The sequence below is a fragment of the Ctenocephalides felis genome, unplaced genomic scaffold (assembly GCF_003426905.1).
Source record: "Ctenocephalides felis isolate EL2017-DRISC unplaced genomic scaffold, ASM342690v1 CF-g0.4_SCAFFOLD_00845, whole genome shotgun sequence".
NCBI classification, from domain to species: Eukaryota; Metazoa; Arthropoda; class Insecta; order Siphonaptera; family Pulicidae; genus Ctenocephalides; species Ctenocephalides felis.
In genome coordinates this window covers 37,115,267-37,139,146 of record NW_020536999.1, presented here as the reverse complement: position 1 = coordinate 37,139,146, position 23,880 = coordinate 37,115,267, and the positions used below count along the sequence as shown (strand labels likewise).

Below are 23,880 nucleotides of genomic sequence, written 5' to 3'. Positions count from 1 at the left end.
CAAATTCTAAGAGATTTGATATAGGAAAACATAAAATATCCAATGAGCAATTTGGCTTGATACATTCACTGATATACTTATAAACACACATATAAACTATTATGCTAATTTTGTAATATAAATAGTTGTTACTCCAATTCACTGATTGGAGTGACAGAATTTACGAATACTGTTCATTTTTCCAAATATGTAATAGTCTATTTGAAACATCTCCAATTTTCTTGAAGCTGGTGTCTCAAGAAATTGAGCGACTGTAGAATTTGTATAATTTACAGTTTTAGGCAGTGTTGAACACTGGTTGGCTTTATTGCTGAGTCTAAAAATTCTATATCCAGATCGTCGAGTGAGATCTCATTCCTGAAAAATCAAGGAGTATTGGTGATCTGCTTCAAAATTATATATTGGGCACGCTGCATTAACACATTATTTGATTTGCTCGCACAACCCCACAGTTGGATGCCATATGTCCATATAGGCTTTATCACAACTTTGTAAGATGATAGTTAATTATCCAGAGATAGACATCCTTATCAGATCCCAGTATAGTTCAGCAGTTGGGATTCTTATTGCTTATAATTTTTAATGCGATTCTTCCATTTGAGTAAGCTGCCGAATATTGTAAATTCATGTGCTTTGACAAAAGCTCGTAACACATATTAAAAACTTAAACAGAAGCAAACTTAACAACTTTACAGCCCGGAAAAAAGTCATGAACCTTCTTTTTTTCTACAAAATTGTAAATGACATCATTGAATCACCGAACTCTTAGCAAAGATCGAATTCGTCACACCTAGACAAAGACTTTGATCGAATAGAATTGTCAATACAATTAAGTGCACAACAGTCTTCTAAATAAATTAGCCAATGTAGTCAACAAGTATTGCAGCAGTTTGAACTAGGGAATGCAATACCGGTATACCGGTATACCGAATTACCGGTAAACCGCCCGATTTTTCGGCGGTATTTTTACCGGTATTTACTCTAAAAATATCGGTATTTTTGGTATTTTTACATAAGCGCTATTTGATACATAATATACTAAAGTTTAAATTTCTTGGAACAAATTTATCTTTAAATCCCATAATTGCATAAACAGCTATATCTTTGAGTGATTCTATAGGATAAACAAATGTCAAATATTATCTCAACTCGTCATTGAACTGAATATTTATTGCTTTACTGAGGGCTTCATATCGAGTTACAATAAATAGAACTGGACTGATAGATAATGATGTTTGTTTCGTCTTATGTAAAAATGTAAATGGTTTTTTTAGTGACATCTGTGCTAAAATATTTTGTATAATACAGATTAACCCTGCGTAATCTTTATTTTTCTAATTTTATACATAATAATTATGATAATTACTAAATATTTTTGCTTCTTATTACAATTATAAAATATTATTCTTCGAAAACGTTTTGAAATTCGAAAATCCTATACAACCATCACATTGTTTTAAATAACAATACTCAACAATTATAGTAACTTATTATTTATCTCGACAAAGTCAAATCTTAAATTAGTGTAGAAAAATTATTTTTTTAAAATATTGGAGATTATGCTAATTTCACACATCGGATACAGACAATACAGTTTATTATAATAATGTAATATAATCTTTTATGAGTTTTTGATCTTTCTTACTCATAAGTTTGTTTTTGGTGAAAAGTACTCAATAGACTCGATAGTGATAATGAATTAATCAAATTGGATATAATTTTGTTAAATTATTATTTAAAAAAATAAACTTATAGTTATATTTTATTTTTTTTATTGTTTAGTTGAATATAGTTGTAGTTGTATGTACATTTTTTTATATTTGTACTAGTAACTTTCAATTCTGTTTACGTTTGTTTAAGATAATAAAATTACCTCTAATTTACCGGTATTCCGGCTTTAAGATAAAAAATTACCGAAATACCGGTATTGAAATTTTTCATCGGTATAGCATTCCCTAGTTTGAACTATTCCGATACTAGTAAGAACATTTTTAAGACCAACATGAAACGAAAAAAATAGTTTAAAGTGCATCATTAATGAAAAAAGTATAATATAATGAGTTTTGGAATGCCTTATGAAAATTTATGAAGTATTTGAAGAAATTGAAATTCACAGAATTAAAAATAAATAGATTCTACTTAACAAGTTTTTTTTATCAAAATGTTATTAAAACGTAGTTTTATTGTAAATATAAATGTATTTTTAGCAATAATTGCGCTATATATTTATTCTAATAGTAAATGCAGAAAAATTAAATGATCGTTTTCTGCTAATACCAGAAATGAAAACTGTACTTTTTTTCTCAATATAAACGACGTTCATTTTAATATTTTATAATAATTTCACAAAAACCGATAATGGATTGCTCATAAATGTAATTACGTATAATCTCCGTGCGTAAATGAATCCGAGTCAGAGTACTTACTCAAAGCGTGAAGGGGCAATGGATTCCAGAACCTCTCGACATTTCCGGGATAGAAAACCACCGGAAGAAGCGGCACGGTGAATCCACTCAAGGCGAAAGGTGTCGCAAAGACGCGTGGCTTGGGCGGGAAAGCGAGATAACTAATCTTCCATTTGCGCGTGCAAGTGAAGATTAATAGAAATAGGCCGTTCCCGAAAGCGTTCGACGTAATAAGACGCCACGGAAATGTTTGATTCCGAGCTCTATATATGAGGAAAGTCTGTAATATTTTGATGGTTCCCAGAGGAAAATGCCTTGATACTAAGGACGTGATTTACACGTGTTATTATTGTTTCATATTGTAAAAGGATTCTAGTTCAAGTGGTTGTCAAATTATGAAAATGTAATTTTAAGATATGGTTCCTAAAGCTAACTCAGTTCTCTGTTTTACATACGATATTTACAACTAATTTTAATGCTCCTACGTTTTATAGTGAAAATCACCGAAACCCGAAAATAAGCCTGATCAAAAGTACCATTTTTAACTTCCCGTGGAGCAAGTTATAGTAATTGCAAAAAAATCAAAAATGAAAATTTTTATATATCTTTACGTTTCAAAACCATCGAACATTTTGGCATACCTTCCACTTCCACAAAAAGTGGAATGAAAATATTTCAAAATAAAGAAAACATTTAAAAATTTTTTTTTCAAAAAATGTAATTTTTTGACTAATTTACAGTTTCTCAGAAATCTAATTTGTTCAAAGTAAATTTTTTTCAACAATGTTAATTTTTTTAAAAAAAAAATAATTTTTGGTACGGGAAGTTCCAGCAATTTGGCTTAAGGCACGATGCCATGCGCCCCACTAACTTGGGGTATTTTTGAGTAAAAATATTTTTTTGCTTAGATTTCGCAGTAACTCATGAACTTATTCATTATGAAGTAAGAAATCTGTTATAAAAAATATCAATCTATATCTATAAGCGTACGATCTACTCGAATTTAAAGTTAAAAATGACGAAAAAAAGTTCCAAATATTTTAAGATTGCCAGACATCGAGAGGGTTAATATATAACTGATACAAATGTAGCTGAATGTACTTTGTATAGCTTGCTATAAAAAATAAATCAAAAAAAAATTTAGAGGGTTAACATACAAATTTATAACTAAAATGAACCCGTATATTAATACACATTTTGCATTAGATAAAGTGAATATTAAAAATTAAAATGTAACTGTAAGAATTTTTTGAAAGTTTACAATGGTAAGTACCAGATGTCTTAAGAAGAGTGTGACAATGTTGAACTATATTGCAATATTTTAATAAAATTGCAAAATAATATCTCTAGATCTATAGTTTTACGATTTGGTTTGTAGGAATAAAATATCAAAAATAATAATTATTATATTATTTCAATAGTGATTTGTTTATTAGCACATGTGTTATAAATAATAATTGAAAAACCACGAAAATGAAAATATCGCATATAATATTAATGGTAAGCTTCAATAAAAGCTGTACTTTATAAGTTGTATTCATATTTGTTTTCATGATGGGAAACCCGTACGTATTCTTTTGCAAATACATACTGCGGGTTAGAGAAAAAATGTTTCAATAAACTCTCTCTTGTATTTACTTTAAAACAATATATGGAAATTAATACAGATTCACAAAGAAATCGATATAACTATACAAACATTTCCGTACATATCTGTGTTTTATATCGAAGCACGATTTCGACAGAACAAAAAATTAAATTTAATCATTTGTATCACAAATTCCTAACTTTTTGAATACAGTTTAGAACTTGATGTCTATATTACAACATATAGGTAAAAAGTAAAATATAATGATTTGAAAAATTAAGTGAACAAAATAGTATGATTGTATAGAGCAATTATATATCATACAATATAATCTGATTTTAAATAAAATAACTAAAAAAATGAATATTGATTTCATATTTTTGGATTGCGTTAGAAAAGATTGTACGAGCATGAAATTTGATAGATTAAACTAGTTTTTTTAACAGCGTTTTAGTGCGTTTTTGATATTTTTACTGTAAAAATGATAATTGGTTTTCATGAAATAAATTGAAATATATATATATATATATATATATATATACATATATATAGTTTTGTCAAAGTATTAATATTCGGAGAGCGAAATTCAATCAAATCAGTTCAAACATCACTTGATATCAGATTGGATGTATAAAGTTTATAGCCGATGGATTCGTGCAAAGTTATGAAAGATACGTAAAGTTTGTGACTCAAACTTAAAGCTTCGCTTGTGTTTCATCATAAGCTCACAAATCCAAAGTTGACATTCACACGAAATTTATCTCCAAACAGTTCAATGGGATATTTATAGAAAGGTTTATAATAGCAAATACGTAACAATTAAATACACTACAATTCAATTAATAAAAACGTGAAAACAATTATATCTATATTTGTATAAAAACTTAAAATAGTTTGCGCCTTCGAACAAGATTTAATTGCAAATTAATCAAATTGTACTTACTCTCTCTCTCTCTCTCACACACACAAACACATACAACCATTTTTTTAAGATGCTCGAAAATGTTTGGCTCTGCTTTTAAATGAGAGCTTTAAAGCGTACAGATACAAAAAATTTTGAATTTCGATTTTTTCGCGATTAACGATCCTACGATAATTTATTATTTATAATTACTTATAAATTAATTAAAAAATAATAGCTAAAAATAAAATCTAGAAATATTTGATTATTTTGTAGGATCAATTTTTGTAACACACATGTAATAATATATCAACCTTCGGAGATCTTAACTGGCTATCAAGTTTTCAATTCTCCGAACAAAATCGATTGGTGTCCGAACCGTTCTATTTTTAGCTCACAATTTCAAACGACAAATCTAAGTGCTCAACTAATTGACATTAATGATAGTAACATCCTTTTATATCTTATCTCTAACTCCAAGTTTTGCTAACAAGAAAGTTAGAAATATCGACTCCCCAGAGATACACAATTACTAAAAAGTCCTTCCATATGTCCAAACCCAGAAATTTATGGTTAGCCATTTCCTATTCTAATGTTTCGCATTCTTAAGAGCTTCTGATATTGTTTTTTTTTTTTCATTCGTTTCTTTCCGCATTCGGACAACCTCTGGTCATATTTCACCTTCAACGGCCGCACTACTGGCGGCAACAATAAAAACAAAAACAATTAATTTTAAAACGCGCTCCAGTAAAGAAAAACTGGCCAGTCTTTCTGAGAATTAAAAACGGTATAGCTAAGTGTTCGCGCTCTTTTTCCGCAGATTTCCTCGGTTTTAATTAGACTGATTTATTCTTACTTCACGCGCGCGTTGTTGGTTAAGCTATTAATACTTAAGGGAATGAATTCATGGAATCTATACGCATAAATCTCAGAGAGGCTAATTCGTTGTTTTTTCAACAAATCTTTTCTCGAAAATTTAAGGCACGCGCATTCCAAAGGAGAAAGAATACTTTTTTTGTGAAAATATATTGAGGCTCATAAGGCGGAATGGATTTTTGTGGAATTTCAGTCATATGTGAGAGAATAACAAAAGATTGTGCATTTATGAAAAATAATAAACACTAATTTATGTATATTTTATAATACTAGTGATATATGCACTATGTGCCTAATATAATGAATTCAATTGATTACTTACTTAAATGTCAACCTTATAACTTCAAGTTTTCATTTCGGTTTTGAAATAAATAAATGGTAAGTTTGATTTAACAAAAAAAAATTAAATATTATTTCATTCCTCGTAACCGCAATTGGCATTTTATTCTGGCTACGTAGAGTCAAGAGTAGATTTATAAAGAAACTGAAACCAAATGTCCGAATGTAGCCAAATGTACATGAGATTTCTATATTTTACTAATAAAAAGAAAGGAAATGGACTTGAAATAGCACAACGCAAAGACTTGAATTAGAAGCTCAGTAATTCATCATTCTCACTCAGCATCGCATTCAATAAATATACAAAAATCTGTATTAAAATTAATTTAAAATTTCTGTTTTTATTACTAACTTAGAAAATTTTGCTTATGATGGTTTCATAACAAACTAATGGCGATTTCTTCTTAAAACTTATCATTGACATTTTTTCAGGAACAAAACAATATTTAGAAGTGAAAAAAATTGTATGGGGGGCATGACAATTTCAGAAATCTTAAGCAGGGAGTGGCCAATGAAAGGTTGGGAATCACTGATATTGACATTACAGCCAGTAGCTTCACGTAAAATCTTTCGTATCGGTTTAAAAAATCGAAGGTGTATTTTTTATTATAATAAAATTGTACATACATAATAGGTAGTCTATATGCCACTAAAAAGGTCTTAATTTAATATAAATTTATAAAGTACTGATGTTTTCAAAATATTTAATTAAAGATCAAATATATGTATCATATTGAAATTATATAATTCAGAATTTTGTATTAGTGTTCGTGATTATATTAATCAGAATACGTTGATACTTCCAACATTTGAGAATAAACTAATATTTATATTCATATATATAATATATGTTATGTCAAACTGTCATAAAAATACAAATAATATGCCAAGGCCAAGTTATTACTTTCACAAAAATTACGACAATGTATGTAGATGCGTTGCAGAAATTTAAGATATGCAACAGCATAAATATTAAGCATTGAATAAATTTATTACGATATAGTCCTGCGATATTGCAATTATTAAAGCACAAGTAAGTGGCCTTCATAATCGTTCACCACTTTAAGCGTTAGTCTGTACAACCCATGTACACAACTTGCATATGCCTCAACTTCAAATTAAAACATTTTATCATAATTCATAAACATATAAGAATAAAAAGATTTCGAATAGAATTTTAATTTAAAACTCACGTCTTTGTCGCCCAGCTGCTCGACTCTGCAATGAAGAAATGCCGTTTGGCCAACTGCAGTGGTCACGTTTCGTGGGACGTTGAATTCAAAATATGGTAAAGCACTAATGTTTGAATTGATGTCATCATAATGCGCCAGACCTGCAAAAAAAAAATCGGTGAAAATAAATCCATGACGGGAATCATATACATAAAATATTCTACTTTAATTTGGTTAATTACATAACATATTTCATGATTCCCTTAAAAAGTTTACAATCCATCAAAACATCGAAGAGATTATGAACATATCCATAAGTAAACAACAAATAATTGCCCATGTTTCATCATATTATCTTTGCGAAATCCGTAAACAAAAATTTCCTGTGATTTTTTATTAAAAAATTGAAGCAGCCGTGAAATATCGCCGGCTTTAAGATTCTATCAAGATTTTGCACTTTGGGTAAAGACAGCGTGACAAATAACGGCAGCGCGTGCCAATGACGTGCGAAAGACTGGATGCATTTTGTGGAATTCCAAATGCAACAATTCACTATCAGCACTTGCATTTACAGAACAAATATCTCAAAGCAAAAATGTAGAAAATCCGTATTTGGCATAGAATTTTCTTGAAATATTCTGTACGATAATACAATTGTTACAGTTTTGACAATATACTATATTATAACAAAATATATGAAGAAACATAAATTTCTTCCTTCATAATTAATAAATTATTGGAAGAAGTTTAGTATATGAACCAGTTATAATAGACATTAACATGGAACGTGTGTCTGTGTTATTAAATATGTTTATTGTAGACATGTGTTGAAAATTCAAACAAACTTGTAACTTATCAAAGCACAAAAAATTTACATTTAATAGAACACGACATTATTCAAATATATTTGTTAATATACAAACTGCTAGAATATTTTGATTCTATCTGAACTATATACGAGATTTTCACATTGAAGATATCAAGACTTACATATTAAGATATCACATTTCAGGAAGGTAAATTTTTAAATTTTAAGTTATTACTTGTTCAAATTCTTCACTAGTAAATAGACATATTGTAATGTGGTAAATAGACATTTTGTATTGACATTTGAATTTTAACTTTAGCTAAAGTTCTAAAGCTCACATATATGCTTCGAATATAAATTTAACTTTGCAATTCAGTTTATATAATGTTTATAAATATTAAACAACGTCCTTTATTTTAAACCGAATTGATTAAGTTTTATTTATTTACTTTTCTGTAATCATATACAAATGTCGTTGTCCAATTTATAAGATCTTATATTTTGTCTATACAATATGAATAATGAGAGTTGTCTTAAGGCACCATATACCACTAGGTATATATATGTATACCTAGATCACATGATAGGAAAGTGAATTTTAAAGTTTTAAGAAATAATTTGTTCAAATTCTACACTAGTAAATAAACATATTGTAATGTGGTAAATAGACGTATCATAATGTGGTAAATAGACAATTTGTAATCTGGTCAAAACACAATTTCAAATGCGAGGCATGTAATATAATTCCGCAATAACATTATCATTTGGTTAATGAGTAATTTTGCAGTGTTATGGAGTTCCTACAATAATTTTAAATGAATTGCAAATAATGAAAATTGTAATTCTGATTTCAATTTATTTGTGGTATTAAACAATTTATCAATTAGAACTAAACATTTTTTTCAGATATAAACTGAAGTCGACACAGGTACATGGATATCATATTCTAAAAAAAAATATAAATTTGTTGACATTTTTCTAAGTGAAGCTTTAAGTATAATGCCACCACAAGATTCTCATCTGATCGTCGTATGTGGCTCTCCACCGTATTATGATACTTCTACAGAAACGCTCATATTGCTAGTTTTATAAACTATAAAGTCTAATCGAATTTGATAATAGTTTTGAAAAATTCATAAAATATGAACTTTGCATAGCAATATTTAAAAAATATTGATTTATTTATCACAAATTATAAAATTTAAAGAAATTCATAATTTAATCCATAGTATACTGCTCTTTGCATCTATTTTTCATTTCATAATATAAATATCAGTTTCATATCAATTCTATTTTGTATGTCTGTCTACATGCTACGTCATTACCCTATCACATCGAATACAGAGTACGACACGAATCTTTATATATTCCAATATGATTTTAGATGTTTTCGATGTCTATGTCGAAGTCTGTGTCTCCGAGCCAAATCGATTGCCAGTAATGCATGAGGCGATCAACCAGCGAAACGTAGTGGTTTTTTACCGAAAAATATCACATACTTGATCAATATCTAGAATCGACATCGTTAAAGCATTAATAATTGATATAGCTGCTAGTCAAGTACTATTATAATGTGTTATTAATAGTCGACAATAAATGTTTTTATTTCATTAAAAGACAATAATAATATTTACGTTTATTAACAAATATCATATTGCTTATTGCAGTAACTATAGAATTAATAATATGAAAATTACAAAAGATAATCAAAGATATAATTTGCAAAGACAGTCGAACGGAAAATTTCAAGAGAATCAGCAGGTTGTTTGAAAGTATTGCCACATAATCTGCATTTGGAATGAACCTCGGTATTGTTCTGCTATATTCTATTCGTTTAGCATCTTGGTAAACTCAGCATTTTTGTCAAACTTTGGCGCAAAAAAATAAATATTTATTAGTATCTTTGTAGAATATTTTTGGTTACTGATAGCATTTTCGAGAACACAACTGGATGTTATATTTGATCAAACTATTTATCACTTAATTAAAAAAAAACTAAATCACTTAATTTGTTTTGTTTGCATCGTTAAAAAACAAAAGAATTTCTGTTCTAATGAAATCGTATATCTTGGTCTTGGTTTATTGTAGGTTCATAAGGTGTCAATGTTGCTTTCTACTGGCACTTTTCAGAGTCTTTGGAAGCGTTCGTCCAGAAAAATAAGGACCTTTAACAAATACTTTTTTAAAACCAGATTTGTTATTTATATATTGCAATAATTTTGTTCTGGCACAGGTAACTTTCTTATTGTCAGAAACAGCAAAAGATTTTTTTTAGTATTTATTTCCATCGCATTGGTCGAAATTTGTGCGAACAAAAATTAGTCTGCAAAATGGTCGATTATGGTTCTTGTACAATCATTTCGACAGTTTTTGTACACCATCTTTTATCCGAAAAAAAAATTAAAACCAAAATATTTTTTTATTTCACAAGAATTCTGTCCGTTAGTTATAACAATTTCAATATCCACCACAGATAATTCCTTGTCCAGTGAAGCATTTTTCAATCCGTTTCCATGTCATATCGGCGAGTGGCTGCGAAATGACAATAACACGAGCTTTTACAAGCCAGCTTGCGACGTGCTTTTTCCATTGGCATGTATGCGAGCTTTATACTCAACATTACATGTAGAATCTTGTTGTAGCGCAACAAAAGATAATAAAACTACAAGCCGAGTCAAATGCGGATCGAAATGCATTGCACGTTTGTACTGATCAAACATTTTAGATTTTGTGAAGTCGTAGCTCGATTACAACTATTTTAATGGTTATTTGATTTTTTTAAATTGTTTGGGAGGAATTCTGCTATTGACAAAAGCAATTTGATAAGGGACGATCGGAATACTTAATTTGATGGCGTACTTGTACGATTTAATTCGTAGTGGAATTGAATTTTATGTTTTTGAAATGCCATTGATGCAATTTCACATTATTGAAAAACATTAAACTAATTATATTATGACATTGATGATTATCTAATAGAATATAAAAATATACTAAACAAAATTTTATAAAAAAAATTGTATCATTTATAAAGTTACTCGATTGCTTATAATGTCATACATAAGTCACTCAATTTTCGGAAAATATGATCTAAAATTTTTAAACTAAAAGTTTCTTGAAAAATATTTCACCAATTTTTTTCAATACTAACCCAATATCAAATCAAATTTGTTTTTCGAAAAAACAATATTATGGCTTAAATAATATTCAAAAATGTCATCAAATATCAAGCATATACGTGAAGATTTTTTCTAACAAACCGTTGAAAATATGCCTTGTTAGACATCCAGATACCAAACTTATTGATATTGAAAATAATTTATTATCTACGCACATCTTTGGTAAAAAACAACATCAACATGAGTTTTATAATTTATAACATAGGTGCAAATTTACATTTTATAATATGCAAAAAAATTCCATATGGCATTGTATAAATATTTAAAACCATAATTTTTTGTCTGAGTCCAAATACCAAATATTTATCGATATAAAAATGAGTAACACTATATAAATAATATTGATGAAGATTAATATTTGAAAGTGAATATAAAATGAAGCACGTACATTTGCTTTATTTTGTGTTAAAGTACGTTACGTAGTAATCACTGATATAATTTAATAACAATTAGTGGAATAAAACATATTTGAACTTGAATTAAATCGCTTATAAAAATGAATATCCATGGTCGTCCATGGTCGAGATCCGCATGACGTGCTGTGTATGCTGGTGTAGTCATGAAAAGAATTAAGTTATATTCTAGTGCATGAAATATTTGATCATCCTTTCGGAATATTATAACTACAACTTATACTTTTATCTAAAATATAGACAGCATCACTGCAATGTACGTTGGCTAGATCCTCACCCAGAAGCATATTTTGTGTCGCCTCGGTGAATTTTCGGCGATTACGGGTACATTTACGAATATCGTTATATAATTCAAGAGACTAGGTACTACAACTGAAACAGTAGAACATATTCATGGGCTGTGTATATAATTTGGGTCAACGCTGATGTAATGCAAACATAATGTCTTATGAAAGCACTCGCACGAGAACAGGTAGCAACTATGCATAACGGCGATGTTCTTAAGTAATGTCGCTCTTAATACGCCTCGGAATAATCAAATGGCCATGTGTTATGTATTCATTAAGATACCTCAATTCGGAATAGAATTACTCTTATATGGAATTGGTTGTAGGTGATACACATTTAAATATTTTCTGCATTGTCCAGTGGAGCGTTGAATCCAAAAGAGCGATTGTCGGCGGTGATAATTCAACAAAGCAAGTATTATCTAAAAATCTTACAATAATATGTTTTAATTTTCATTAAATATTAACTAAAATAATATTTAAAATAAAATCAATATTATATTTATATCGCATGATGTCAGTAAAATATTCTAATAACTGCTATGGTTATAATTTTGCTCATTAATACATCTAATAAATAATAAAATGGCCGTGCGTTATTTGTTCTTTATGATATATCTCAATTCGGAATAAAACGGTTACATGAAAATATTTATAGGTATTATATATTCAAATATTTTCCATAGTGGAGAATTTATTGCCAGAATATGAGCTTATTTTAATGAATTAATAAAATCTAGGAAAATGTTATATTGATTCTTAGCTGCGAAAATCAGACAAAGTAGATATTTTTTAAAAAGTCTATGTTTTGTTTTGAATCTATATTAATTTCTCATGCAATTTCTTAGAATATTTATATTTATTATGCACTACCATTATACTCGTATGGTAAATATTTAAGACAAATTTAATATAACTAGAATAATGTTGCATGCAATATAGTCAAATCACAATCCAATGATTTTTATGCAATAAAAATGATTATTTAAATTTATTATTAGAAGGAAAATTATTATTTAACAAATTTTTCGGTTGAAGTCTAAAGATTATGATTCAATTTATGAATTGAATGATATAATTAAGGAAAAATTAATGATTATGCAATGAATGAAATATTGAATAACAAAATTTGATAGATTAAATATTTTTACAGCAAAATATATTTTCCTATATATTATTTTTAAAGTAAACACTTTGAAATAATAAAGATTTTATGAATAAAATATATTTATATTTTTTCTTATTTATATTATACTTCTGAATATTCGACGGAACTCTCCAACCAAATCCATAGAGTATACTGCAAAGATGGAAGTAATAAAATTAAAAGACATATAAAATGCGTCTATATTTCAAAGATAATGTTACAAGCAAAAGCCATAATTAACTGCTCCAGTATATAAGTCATCTCTCAAACGAATAAAATATTCATGGGTGACAACGAAACTTTGAAAACATAAATGCGAGGAAATAAAATTTGCCATTAAACCAAGAGCAGTTCCAAAACATCAAAATGAACGTTCTGTGTACTAAAGCAAATTGGCGGAATATTTTACATACGGCCGCGTTGGGTATTGGCTTTTTCATAATGGCAATAAAAAAATTAAACATTGGGTTGGAAATGAAAATGTTGAATTATTAATACAATCAGAAATATAGATAATATATTCATGTGCAAACACTTAAAATTTTATGAATACTATGGAATGTTGGTTTGCATTATAATAAATTATTCCATCAAATTTTAATAAATAATTTTTTAACGACTTTTTTTCAAATATTTAACAATACATCATAATCATTAAAACAAATGCTTTATGAATATAATAACAATTATAACAAAACATATTTTTCTAGGCAAAGTTAAAAAATCTGTGTAAACTTTTTTTTCTTGTATTGAATTGTTCTTTTTCTTCCTCTTTTGTATTTCGTCTTATTTTAGTTAGATTGTACTTTATCCGTTTAATTTTCACCCAAAAAGAACGAGTCTCACAATCATGTATCATAACTGTAGCCAACGTACATTATTGAAATCAAATCATCATAATTATCTACGCAAAAACTAATGACTGTTAATTAACTACTATAGTTCTACTTACTGCAAAATAACAATTAAAGTGATCTATCTGTTTACAAGTAACAGTTATTATTAGAAGAAATTGAACAAAGACACTTCTATTGACTCTGATTGCAAAAATATAAACTTGTTCAAACAAACATACACATCTTTCACCCACTGGAACCTTGCTATTTTGGTGACTTATTACTACTGCACCTTGGCACAACCGTAACCAGACTTCCATATACAGTAGAACTCCAATTATCCGAATTAATGGGGACCGGGACCCATTCGGATAATCAAATATTCGGATAATCGGAGTTTTTTTTAAAAATTGCCATTGGCGAGAAAAAAAGTTACGTTTTGATATTGCACTATTTTTTTATTGAATTAAATGAAAGAAACATGACATTTTCACATGTTTTAAATATAAATAAAATGCACTTAAACGAGTTAAAAAAAAAAAATACAAGTTTAGAAATAAAAATCATTGTTTTGTAAATATCTCCGTCAAATCAAAACAAAACAATGTGCTTACACTGGCTTTGCTGATGGAAGAATAATAGCGCACTTAGTCTTTTTTTGGACATTTTTTTTCTGAAAGTGATTCGGATAATCGGCGATTCGGATAGTCGAAGTTCGGATAATTGGAGTTCGGATAGTCGGAGTTCGGATAATTGGAGTTCTACTGTATACTGCTTTGATTTCTACATGTTGATTAGGTATTTTGAATATCTTCTATTTGTTGTATCATCTGCTAATATATTATAAATTAAATTTTCACAAATTACAAAAGGGAAAATTTAAGAACTCAATCTATTCTAACATTCTTTATAGTAAAAAAACAAAATATGATTTTTTGTCAAAAAAATGTATATATTTGACAACATGACATTATATAAAACGTTGTTGGAATTTCTAAATTACACCAGTCTTCTTATTTGAAAAAGCGATCATACGTTATAGTGAATAAAAATGGATCATATTTCCAGCCAATTCGAAGAGGCAATCATAATATTCACCTTGTCAAACCGAACGTGCAAGAAAGAAATCATTCTATCGGTATTAATAAGAACATTGTCGTGTTTCAAAACGATTATCTTGTTCCAGTTTCGCATCTGACAATTCCATTGTTCGACTTTAACTTGTAATTTAAATTCAGCACGCACTTCTGTTCCCATGACAGTCCCGGCGCATGTATATGGTTCGCTAATCTTTAATGAAACTAATTTGTACAGCGGCGTGCTCTAACAGTATTATCAGTTCATTTTCTACAGTTGTTTTGTTTGATGGAACTACAGAAAGAACTAGTTCGAGACAACAAGTTTAAAATAAAGAGAAAAGTTTTGTGATAATTTTAGAAATGTATGTGTAGGTCGTGTAGTGAGCTAGAAAATTGGGTGCGGTTTCTAATTAATCACTATTCGCTAGTTAAAATTCTACTTTTACTCACTCGGAACAAGAAACCTATATATCATATTGAAATTTAACATAATAATTTCACAAGTGTGTTTAAAAGTGTGAGTAAATGAATTAGGCCAAATAGCTCATTGGACATCGTATGCTGATTGCTGTTACAATTAAAAAGATAAATAGAACAAACAACTATAATACGAGTATACCACAAATCCAGCAATTAGTGTTTCAATTGCTTTTATATTCATTTTAATTAACAGGACAGAAGGTAGAATTTGCAAAATTATAAAAATATTTTGTGAGCTATACAAATTATATAGTAACTCTTGTTTCTTATTTGCAAAATTCATTATTGCAAAAGAGATTATATGTTGTTATATAATTTAGATTATTGTAGTAATTGCAAAACTAAATAGTCTAGTACTATATATTCTGGAAAAAATATAATTAAAGATTATACTCGATTTAATTAAATAAATTGTAATTAAAAGTCTATAGATGTTAGACGACCTATGAACTAAAATTAGTGAAAAATGTAGAAAATAATTGACTTAATTTTCTAGACTGTAACAAATCAATCAGAAAATTATTTCAAGTAAAATGCATTAAACATTCTTTTTGATAGTAAATAATTTTCATTAGGTTATGGGATATAAATTACTCCAACGTAAGTATTGAGTAATTAATCAATATAATAAAATATTTCAAATTTGAATTTAATTCTCTAGTCCGAATGTCAGTTTAACATCCAAAAATATATGCAATTAAAAAAATCTGTTTGAATTTTTTTTTGGTATAAATGAATTATGTGACTGTACCCTAAAATTTTTACCCTTCTGTGTATAAAAATGTTCTTTCAGGTCGAAAGATTGACATTGTTTATCTTTACAACATTAAAAAATTAAGATTAATGGGTAGGCACAATAATTGTCGAAATAATAATTGGAAAGATATCGAAAAATGTTGAGTGTGAGCTGAAAGTTACTAGGAGCCATAGAAGGGGTCCTCGTTAAGATAGATTGTAATTGTAAAATATTTATGATATTTGAAATATTTTAAGATCCAATTTGAAAATATTATACAGTAAACATAAACTAATCATGCATATATAACACATTGGTAATTTGTCGAAAATATAAAACATTTATAATATTCGAAAAAAGTCACTAGATAAAACAAACAAACAAAATATCAGCATTAAAATTAATTGGATGTTAACATGTTATTTATACATATATATATATAATGATAATATTCTCCATTACCGCCAGTCAAAAATATTAAAGCTTCAATCAACAAAATATCATTTCGTTACTACAATTTTAAATGGTTTTGTCAGCAAGTTTGACAAAGGGCAGCGTCAGAATAAATCGGATTTTTAAATTATTTATAGAGTGTCAGTTTAATTAAAACAAAACATTGGATAGACAATAATGCAGAGTACAAAATTTAACATCACAGAGCGAACGATATACATTCGACGAAATTACATTGTATATTGGCACGAAAAAACGTAATCTATTTCGGTGCAGTAATAAAACATCGAAGGATGAGTGGGAAAACCACTTTTTAAAATATGTATGGGTTAATTTTGGGAATAATTTTATGCGAATTTTTTAGAAAATATCCAGACTAAAATTCAACAACCTGAATTGGTATAGATTTACTTACTCGTTCATTAATAATCATATTTAATTATTTAAACTAATTGGAAACCGAATGACAAATAGTATTGTTTTGCAATTTGGGGCCAATTTTCGGGAAAAATTGACTTTTAGAAATATTTCGCTTCTTTCTTCATATTAAATGCTCCTAAAAACTATTGATATGCTATGTATTTGCTGTGCGATCAGACGTTTCACACATAAAATCTAACTTAATGTATGTGTCATAAATGGACATCAATAAATGCAATTATGATAACATAATTTTTTGACGTTTGTGCGTTTCTTAAATTAAGTTTTGTATTTTAAATGCCTGACTACCAAATACATATACATTGTGACAGCTTTACTACCAAGAAAGGAGCGTAACATAGCGTTGCCATAACAACGATCTAATTTACAGGAGAATTGGTCCCTTAATTTTGAGTAAGTTTATTTTAAGAGACAACAATGCATAAGTCTACTTATTGTTCGTCGTACAAAAATCCTTGAAATAAAGTTTGCCACGGTTTGCTTATGAACAAATAAATAAATAAATAACTTATGCTAGTTTTAAATTGGTTTTTAATATTAATACTATTGTGAGAGTTCTCTTACTATGCTTTTTAGTCTAGTCATTATAGTAAATTTGATAAACATTTCGTACAATATTTTTTGATTTATTCATAAATAACCTTAGGTATCCGCCACTTGGAGACTTCCCCTACAGCTGGGTATCTCGAATTCCGAGATTCTTACCTAATTTAAGCTTAAATGACTAGACTACTTCTGTATTAAAAAGATAATTATGTAATTTAAACTATATTTTTTACTGACTAGTAACACCGATATTGCTGTGAGAACGAATTACAACAATTATCGAATCATCCCGGAAAATGATAGAAGATTAAAAGTGAATCACAAACGGAATATGAAAATGCACCAAATAGGAAAATGTTCGTATAAAGATGTTATGAATTGCTTTTATTATTAGTGGTAACGGCAAGTATGTTGATAAGTTTCTACTTGGTTACCCGCATCACGGCGCATGCATTAGTAGCAAAAGCAGGATGCCCGGGGTAAGAGCGTTCGTTCCATTTGGACAAAAGCCAGAGCGTTATTCTATTTCTTTTTGCCGAGAATAAGCTACAATAATAATATGCAGAGATTCGTAGATATATATCATATGCCACTGTAAGTTTTGCACGTGCACACGACCACGTAAATAATAATACAGCCCCTAATACGAAACCATACATTCATGCGGAAAACCTGGCCGGGCGAACTTATAGCTGGGACGTGGAATGCAAAAGTGTAGCTATATGCACAATAAAATTTAAGTGTAAAACATTTTTAAAAATTTAACTAAGTTGAAACTAAATTTACATTAATATATTAAATTGGTATGTTACACCAATACTTTTTACACACAATTTTTGCTTTACCTAAAATTTGTTATTCTAGTTTTTTTGTTATACATACATACATAATTAATTTGAGATCTTGTTTTGTATAAAAACTGTACTCTAAAATTCTAATCTATAAATCTTGAGATAATATCTTATTTATTCTCATTGTTTTGCTCATCTGATCACGTTTATACTTTAGAAACCATCCGTCTAGACTTATCCATCAAATCAAACTTTGCCAAAAGTTAGATAATTGAATTATTTAGACATCAGTCAGTTTATACCAAAAAGTTGTAATATGTTGGTTTTATTAGAGAACTATAAAAATAATTCATGATTGAAAACCTTGCCTAAACATTTTTTTATTCATGAAGCAAAATAGTCATACATAAAAAGATTTGCTCGTTGTGAAATCTTAAAAAATAAACAAAGTTCTATTATTGTCTGTTTATACTACTTAATTGTATTAATATAACTACCAGTTAACACCTATGCTCAAAGCAGTTAATAATACTGTGCTTTTAATTATTTCTGAAATTGTCATAATTGTTTGTTTATTTTTGGTTTCCTCACTCATTATTTCTTTTTGGATATAAGTTTCAAATAAATTAAAAAAATAATTTGTTACTATCTCTCTAATGTAAATGTATAATAAATTTAAGATTTTACTATTTTTGGAAATAATTATTGTTTTTATCTGCAATAAAATATTGAATATAAATATATTTTTTAATAATTAATTTATAGTTTTCTGCAGATAAATAACAATACAATACATGATGTTTTATGAAAAGTAGAGCCATATACAAAATATGAATATTGCTAATAAAATAGAATTTACATACCAGTCCAGATCCAGAGTATTCACGAGCAGGAAAATAATTTTAAATCAGTTACTTCATATTATACGTTCTAGTTTACTCGTAGCCGTCGGGATTAGGTTTCAGTTTCATATTGAACACATGTATCATACCTCCTTTCTATTTTAATACTATGTGGTCGTATATAACTATTATTATTTTCAGTAAAGGTAGAAATATAGTGTACAATGCATCTATAAACTAAAGCTTAAACAGCGTTTTGCAATTCTGACGAAGTAAAGTTTTAGAATACCAGTATAATAGGACATATTAAGAAGAAATTTATCAATTTTATATTAAACTTTATATATATATATATATATATATATATATATATATAATTCAATTGTAAAAAGATTTTTCCCTAAATTCCACATACTACTATACTATACAATATTTGATTATTATTACATGAGCGATAACAATGTCGTTCTTAAATTTATGAGACAAAGTTCATATACAGCGAATGCTGAATATAGAAATATTTAAAAATTTTCCTCTTGACGAGAAAATGCAAACAAACTCTTGATGTAAACCTATTTTAATGATGTCTATTCGGTGCAATGCATAAAGTTAGTAACAGGAACTCTGTATTAAAATTCACAATGGGATATCTGAGCTAAGAAACCCACTACGCGAATATGTAGAAATATGAACGCCCTTGTGTGAATTTAATAAGATACACTTTTCTGCATACAATATCGGACTGTAATTATTATTTATTTTAATATTTAAAATCATCTATATAAAATTACTTCTTTTATGGCATTGGAATAATATAATACTATTATATACTTATTTGTATATTAAAGAAATTAATATTAAACTTGAAACAATAATTCAAGATAATTTTATCATTGTTAATAAAAAGACATAGACAAATTAAAATTTGCCTTTCTCACCAACTAACAAACTTTCACTTATAATTGACACATATTGTGTAGTGTTACAATTCAGAATGTTACTATTAGAAATATATATTTATATACAATATATCTTTATACTATAAAAATGTAACAAACGTCAGCAAATGCGCTATTCAAAACACATTGTATAAATGATATATAAATTTCAGTGTTTGACCAAAACATATGTAGAATTCATTGCAAAGCCTTTCGCTTGATTTTCATTTAACAAAAACGAGCAGAATTCAATAATGTTTTAAATAAAAAACAATAGAACGACAGATAAATACGAATATGTTGGCAAACGCGCTTCCGATAAAATCAATATTCGCAGGCGCGGCGGTTCGTTATTATCGCAGCAGCTCATCGAATTTATTACATTTTATTTTGGTTTTATACTGTTTGAAAAAGTTTAAAAAAAGACAATGCAGCCGGAAATGACGTCGATCGGCTGAAATATGCAGCTATCGATGTTCGGACGTTTGTTCGGTATATAAATATCGCCGAATAACCACAAATTTATGGTTAAATTTGAAAAAAAAAGATTAAAGTTGATTATTGCATACCCTTGTGTCTAGAAACAAATCTCTTAGAAAGAGTTAATACAAGTACCTATAAATAAACTTATCTGATAAAAGCAGCTCAAAATGCTGAGACTTTATGACTTGTGAAATTGTTGCACGCCAAGTCGCGACAGCTAGGTACACTGATCTATATCACCTTTGCTGAATATTTTAACAGAATAGTTAAGCAACTTTATGTAACTATCATAAATTGGCTCAAACTATTAAAAACCTGTTTACTAACTTGTTAACATCTTACTAAGTTGCCAGCCGCATGTGACTATCGGCAAATTGTCGCCAACTCTCCAGGATCTTCCGTCCGATCGCAAAAGCACTTCCTAGCTAACTGATGTGATTTGCATATCATTAGTTTAATAGCGCCGAGAATTCCTCAAGGTATAAAGCCCTTCGGATACTCGATTGGAATATCGAATGCAAATTTATGGCTTTCGCAATGATGTGTGAAAAAAAAGAGAAATCGCATAACTTGAAACAAGCATGACTGCTAGAGATAAATTTAATCATCCTGAAAACAGAATTAAGCAGTATATCAAAATTTTGAAATAGATTCTGTTTTTGAGAAAACGTCGACAAAATGTAAATATTAACTGATCACGTCAAAAACCGCAGCCTGAATTAAAAGTCTAAAATATTGAGACAGATTACTAACGCCCCATGGTTCATAAGCAATAAGACTTTACACGACGATCTTCACATTGAATTTATAAACAGAGTAATAAAAATAAACAGTGTCAAACATTTTCAAAAACTAGCACATCATCCAAATTCTATAGTCACTCAGCTCCTTGAGACACCAGAAGATTGAAGAAGAAGCTGCCCAATAATAATATTGAGGACCTTAAGCCTCATAACCTACCATATCTTTGCATATAATAACAGTATTGGTGAATTAACTTATTGGAGTGATTTTCCACATATGGATATAATATTCTACACATAATTTATATGTGTGTTTAAAAGTGTGTATGGATGTGTGTGAGTGAATAATAAAAGCCAAATAGCTCATAGAATTGTACAGTATTCTGATTTCTATTGAAAATAAAATTAAAAAAAATAAAACGCATTTACCAACGTTCAATTTTAAAAATAAATGACTTATTGTAGGGTCGAAAATGAACTTGAAACTTCGAAGAAACATAAAATAAGCAACTAGATTTTATTGGCAAAGGCGTAAACTTATTTTCTGGAAAGTTAAAAAGTGATCTATTTGAATAAACAAATTTTTAATTCTTAAATATCTAATATATTAAAATCATTGATCATCATGAACTGACTATTGAAACAATTAATATGCAACACTGTCGACTTACGTATTGTGCGCGGCTTGTTTCAAAATTTTAATTATTTTTATGATTAAACCGCTACCTATATGCCTATAATATTATACATTGTTTGGTTTGGTCATCAACCTTATTACCACGCGGAGTTAACAAAAGCCCAGGAAAGTAAACCTGAGGGTCTCTCCTTGGTTGTAACACTCCATTATATGAATAAATATTAGTGATACTTGAGACGTATAATTGACATACATGTTCCTTTGAAATTTGAAAAAAAAAGTGTTAAACTTTTCGTCCACATTTAAGCTCATACTACCAAATCGATTTAAAAAAATCTAAAACTGTTTGAAAGATATTAGTTAGGAACGATACTGATTAGTTTTAGGTGGAAATCTACCTTAGCCGTTTTCTTGTAATTAACTGTTGAAAAAAAATTGAACCGATTTTTATGGAACTTTTTTTGGCGATATATATCATGGTCTTATAAAACTTGCTGAAATATTACGGCCTTACGACAAGTAGTTTAATTTTTAAAATTCATCAAAGCTTGGGAAAATGAGTAGTTTTTTGACGTTTGTTCAAATTAAAATTAGACAATTTACTTGAATAGATAGAGTGAATTTGCTTTTAAAAAATACTTAGTAAACGTGTTCGTTCGTTTTCATACTTTAATCACTCATAAATTAATTGATTTTTTATTGATTGAGTCGATTATTTACACATATCGGGAAGTTCATGTAACTTGCCTCAAGGCAAAATACCAACACCGACTAGTTAAAATTACATACACACATCGACGTGCATACCTATACATACAAACTTACAATCGACAAGATCATTGCATTTACAAAGTAGCATTTAATTTTTATAACTGCACTCTGATATTAGGATATTGATTGTCATGTCATGAGTCTGATGCAACGAAGTTGAAAGATTTGGTAAAAGGCAACGTCAATTACAGATGTCTGACACAAACAACACATTTGCAGTATGCTCAAAAGCTTAGCCTATCAGTAACCAAACCTGAAAATTACATGCATTAGGCTTATGGCGTCCCCTAATATCTAGCCATAATTGAAAAGAAACAAAAGTGATCTTAGCAATTGCAATCATCTTTTGTTAATACGTCGTAACATATTGTTTTATCTCTCAAGTTTACGTGTTCGTATTTTCAGATCAAATTAAATCATTATCGATGTTGAATAGTGTTTTAATCGTTTATAAAATTGATATATAGTTTGTAAGACTATATAATTGGTGACCCCGACGTGATATATAAGACTGACACGGCTTGTCATATATGCGTGATATAAAAATGTGTTTTCCAGGAATTTTGGCAAAAAAAAAACATTAATACATTAAGTTTCATTGATAAATATTTAATCAAATTGTCTTATAAAGTTACGATGGCCAATGTGAATTCTCAAGTGAGCCGCAAAAAACAGTTTACGAATCAATTACCAATGATTTCTATCCATAGATCAATACATGTCGTTGTGTCAATGAGCAAATAGTATAGTTTTTGACCTGCTTAGCGGTCTGCTGGCGTTATTGGCGTGTCGGTCTAGGACACGCAATTAAGCGGCAGCCTGTACCTAAAACCGAGATCAAATGTGTGGACTCTAATTGATCCGCGTACGCGTACGCGATTGATTCCAATGGCGCGCGGGAGAGCTTGAAACGAAATCCGGCTGTCGATGCTGAATATGTCGCGCACACAACGATTTCGTACGTTCAATTCCGCGTTTGCATAGTCCGG

At 28.7% G+C, this 23,880-nt stretch overlaps 1 protein-coding gene across 1 annotated transcript in view; it reads right to left on the bottom strand.

Annotated features, from left to right (window-relative positions):
• LOC113382998 overlaps positions 1 to 23,880 on the bottom strand; it is a 186,768-nt gene that overhangs the window by 5,730 nt on the left and 157,158 nt on the right. Inside the window, exon 2 of the mRNA XM_026621257.1 lies at positions 7,303 to 7,442. Coding sequence (XP_026477042.1) covers positions 7,303 to 7,442 — 140 coding nt within the window. The remainder of the gene's footprint in view (positions 1 to 7,302; positions 7,443 to 23,880) is intronic.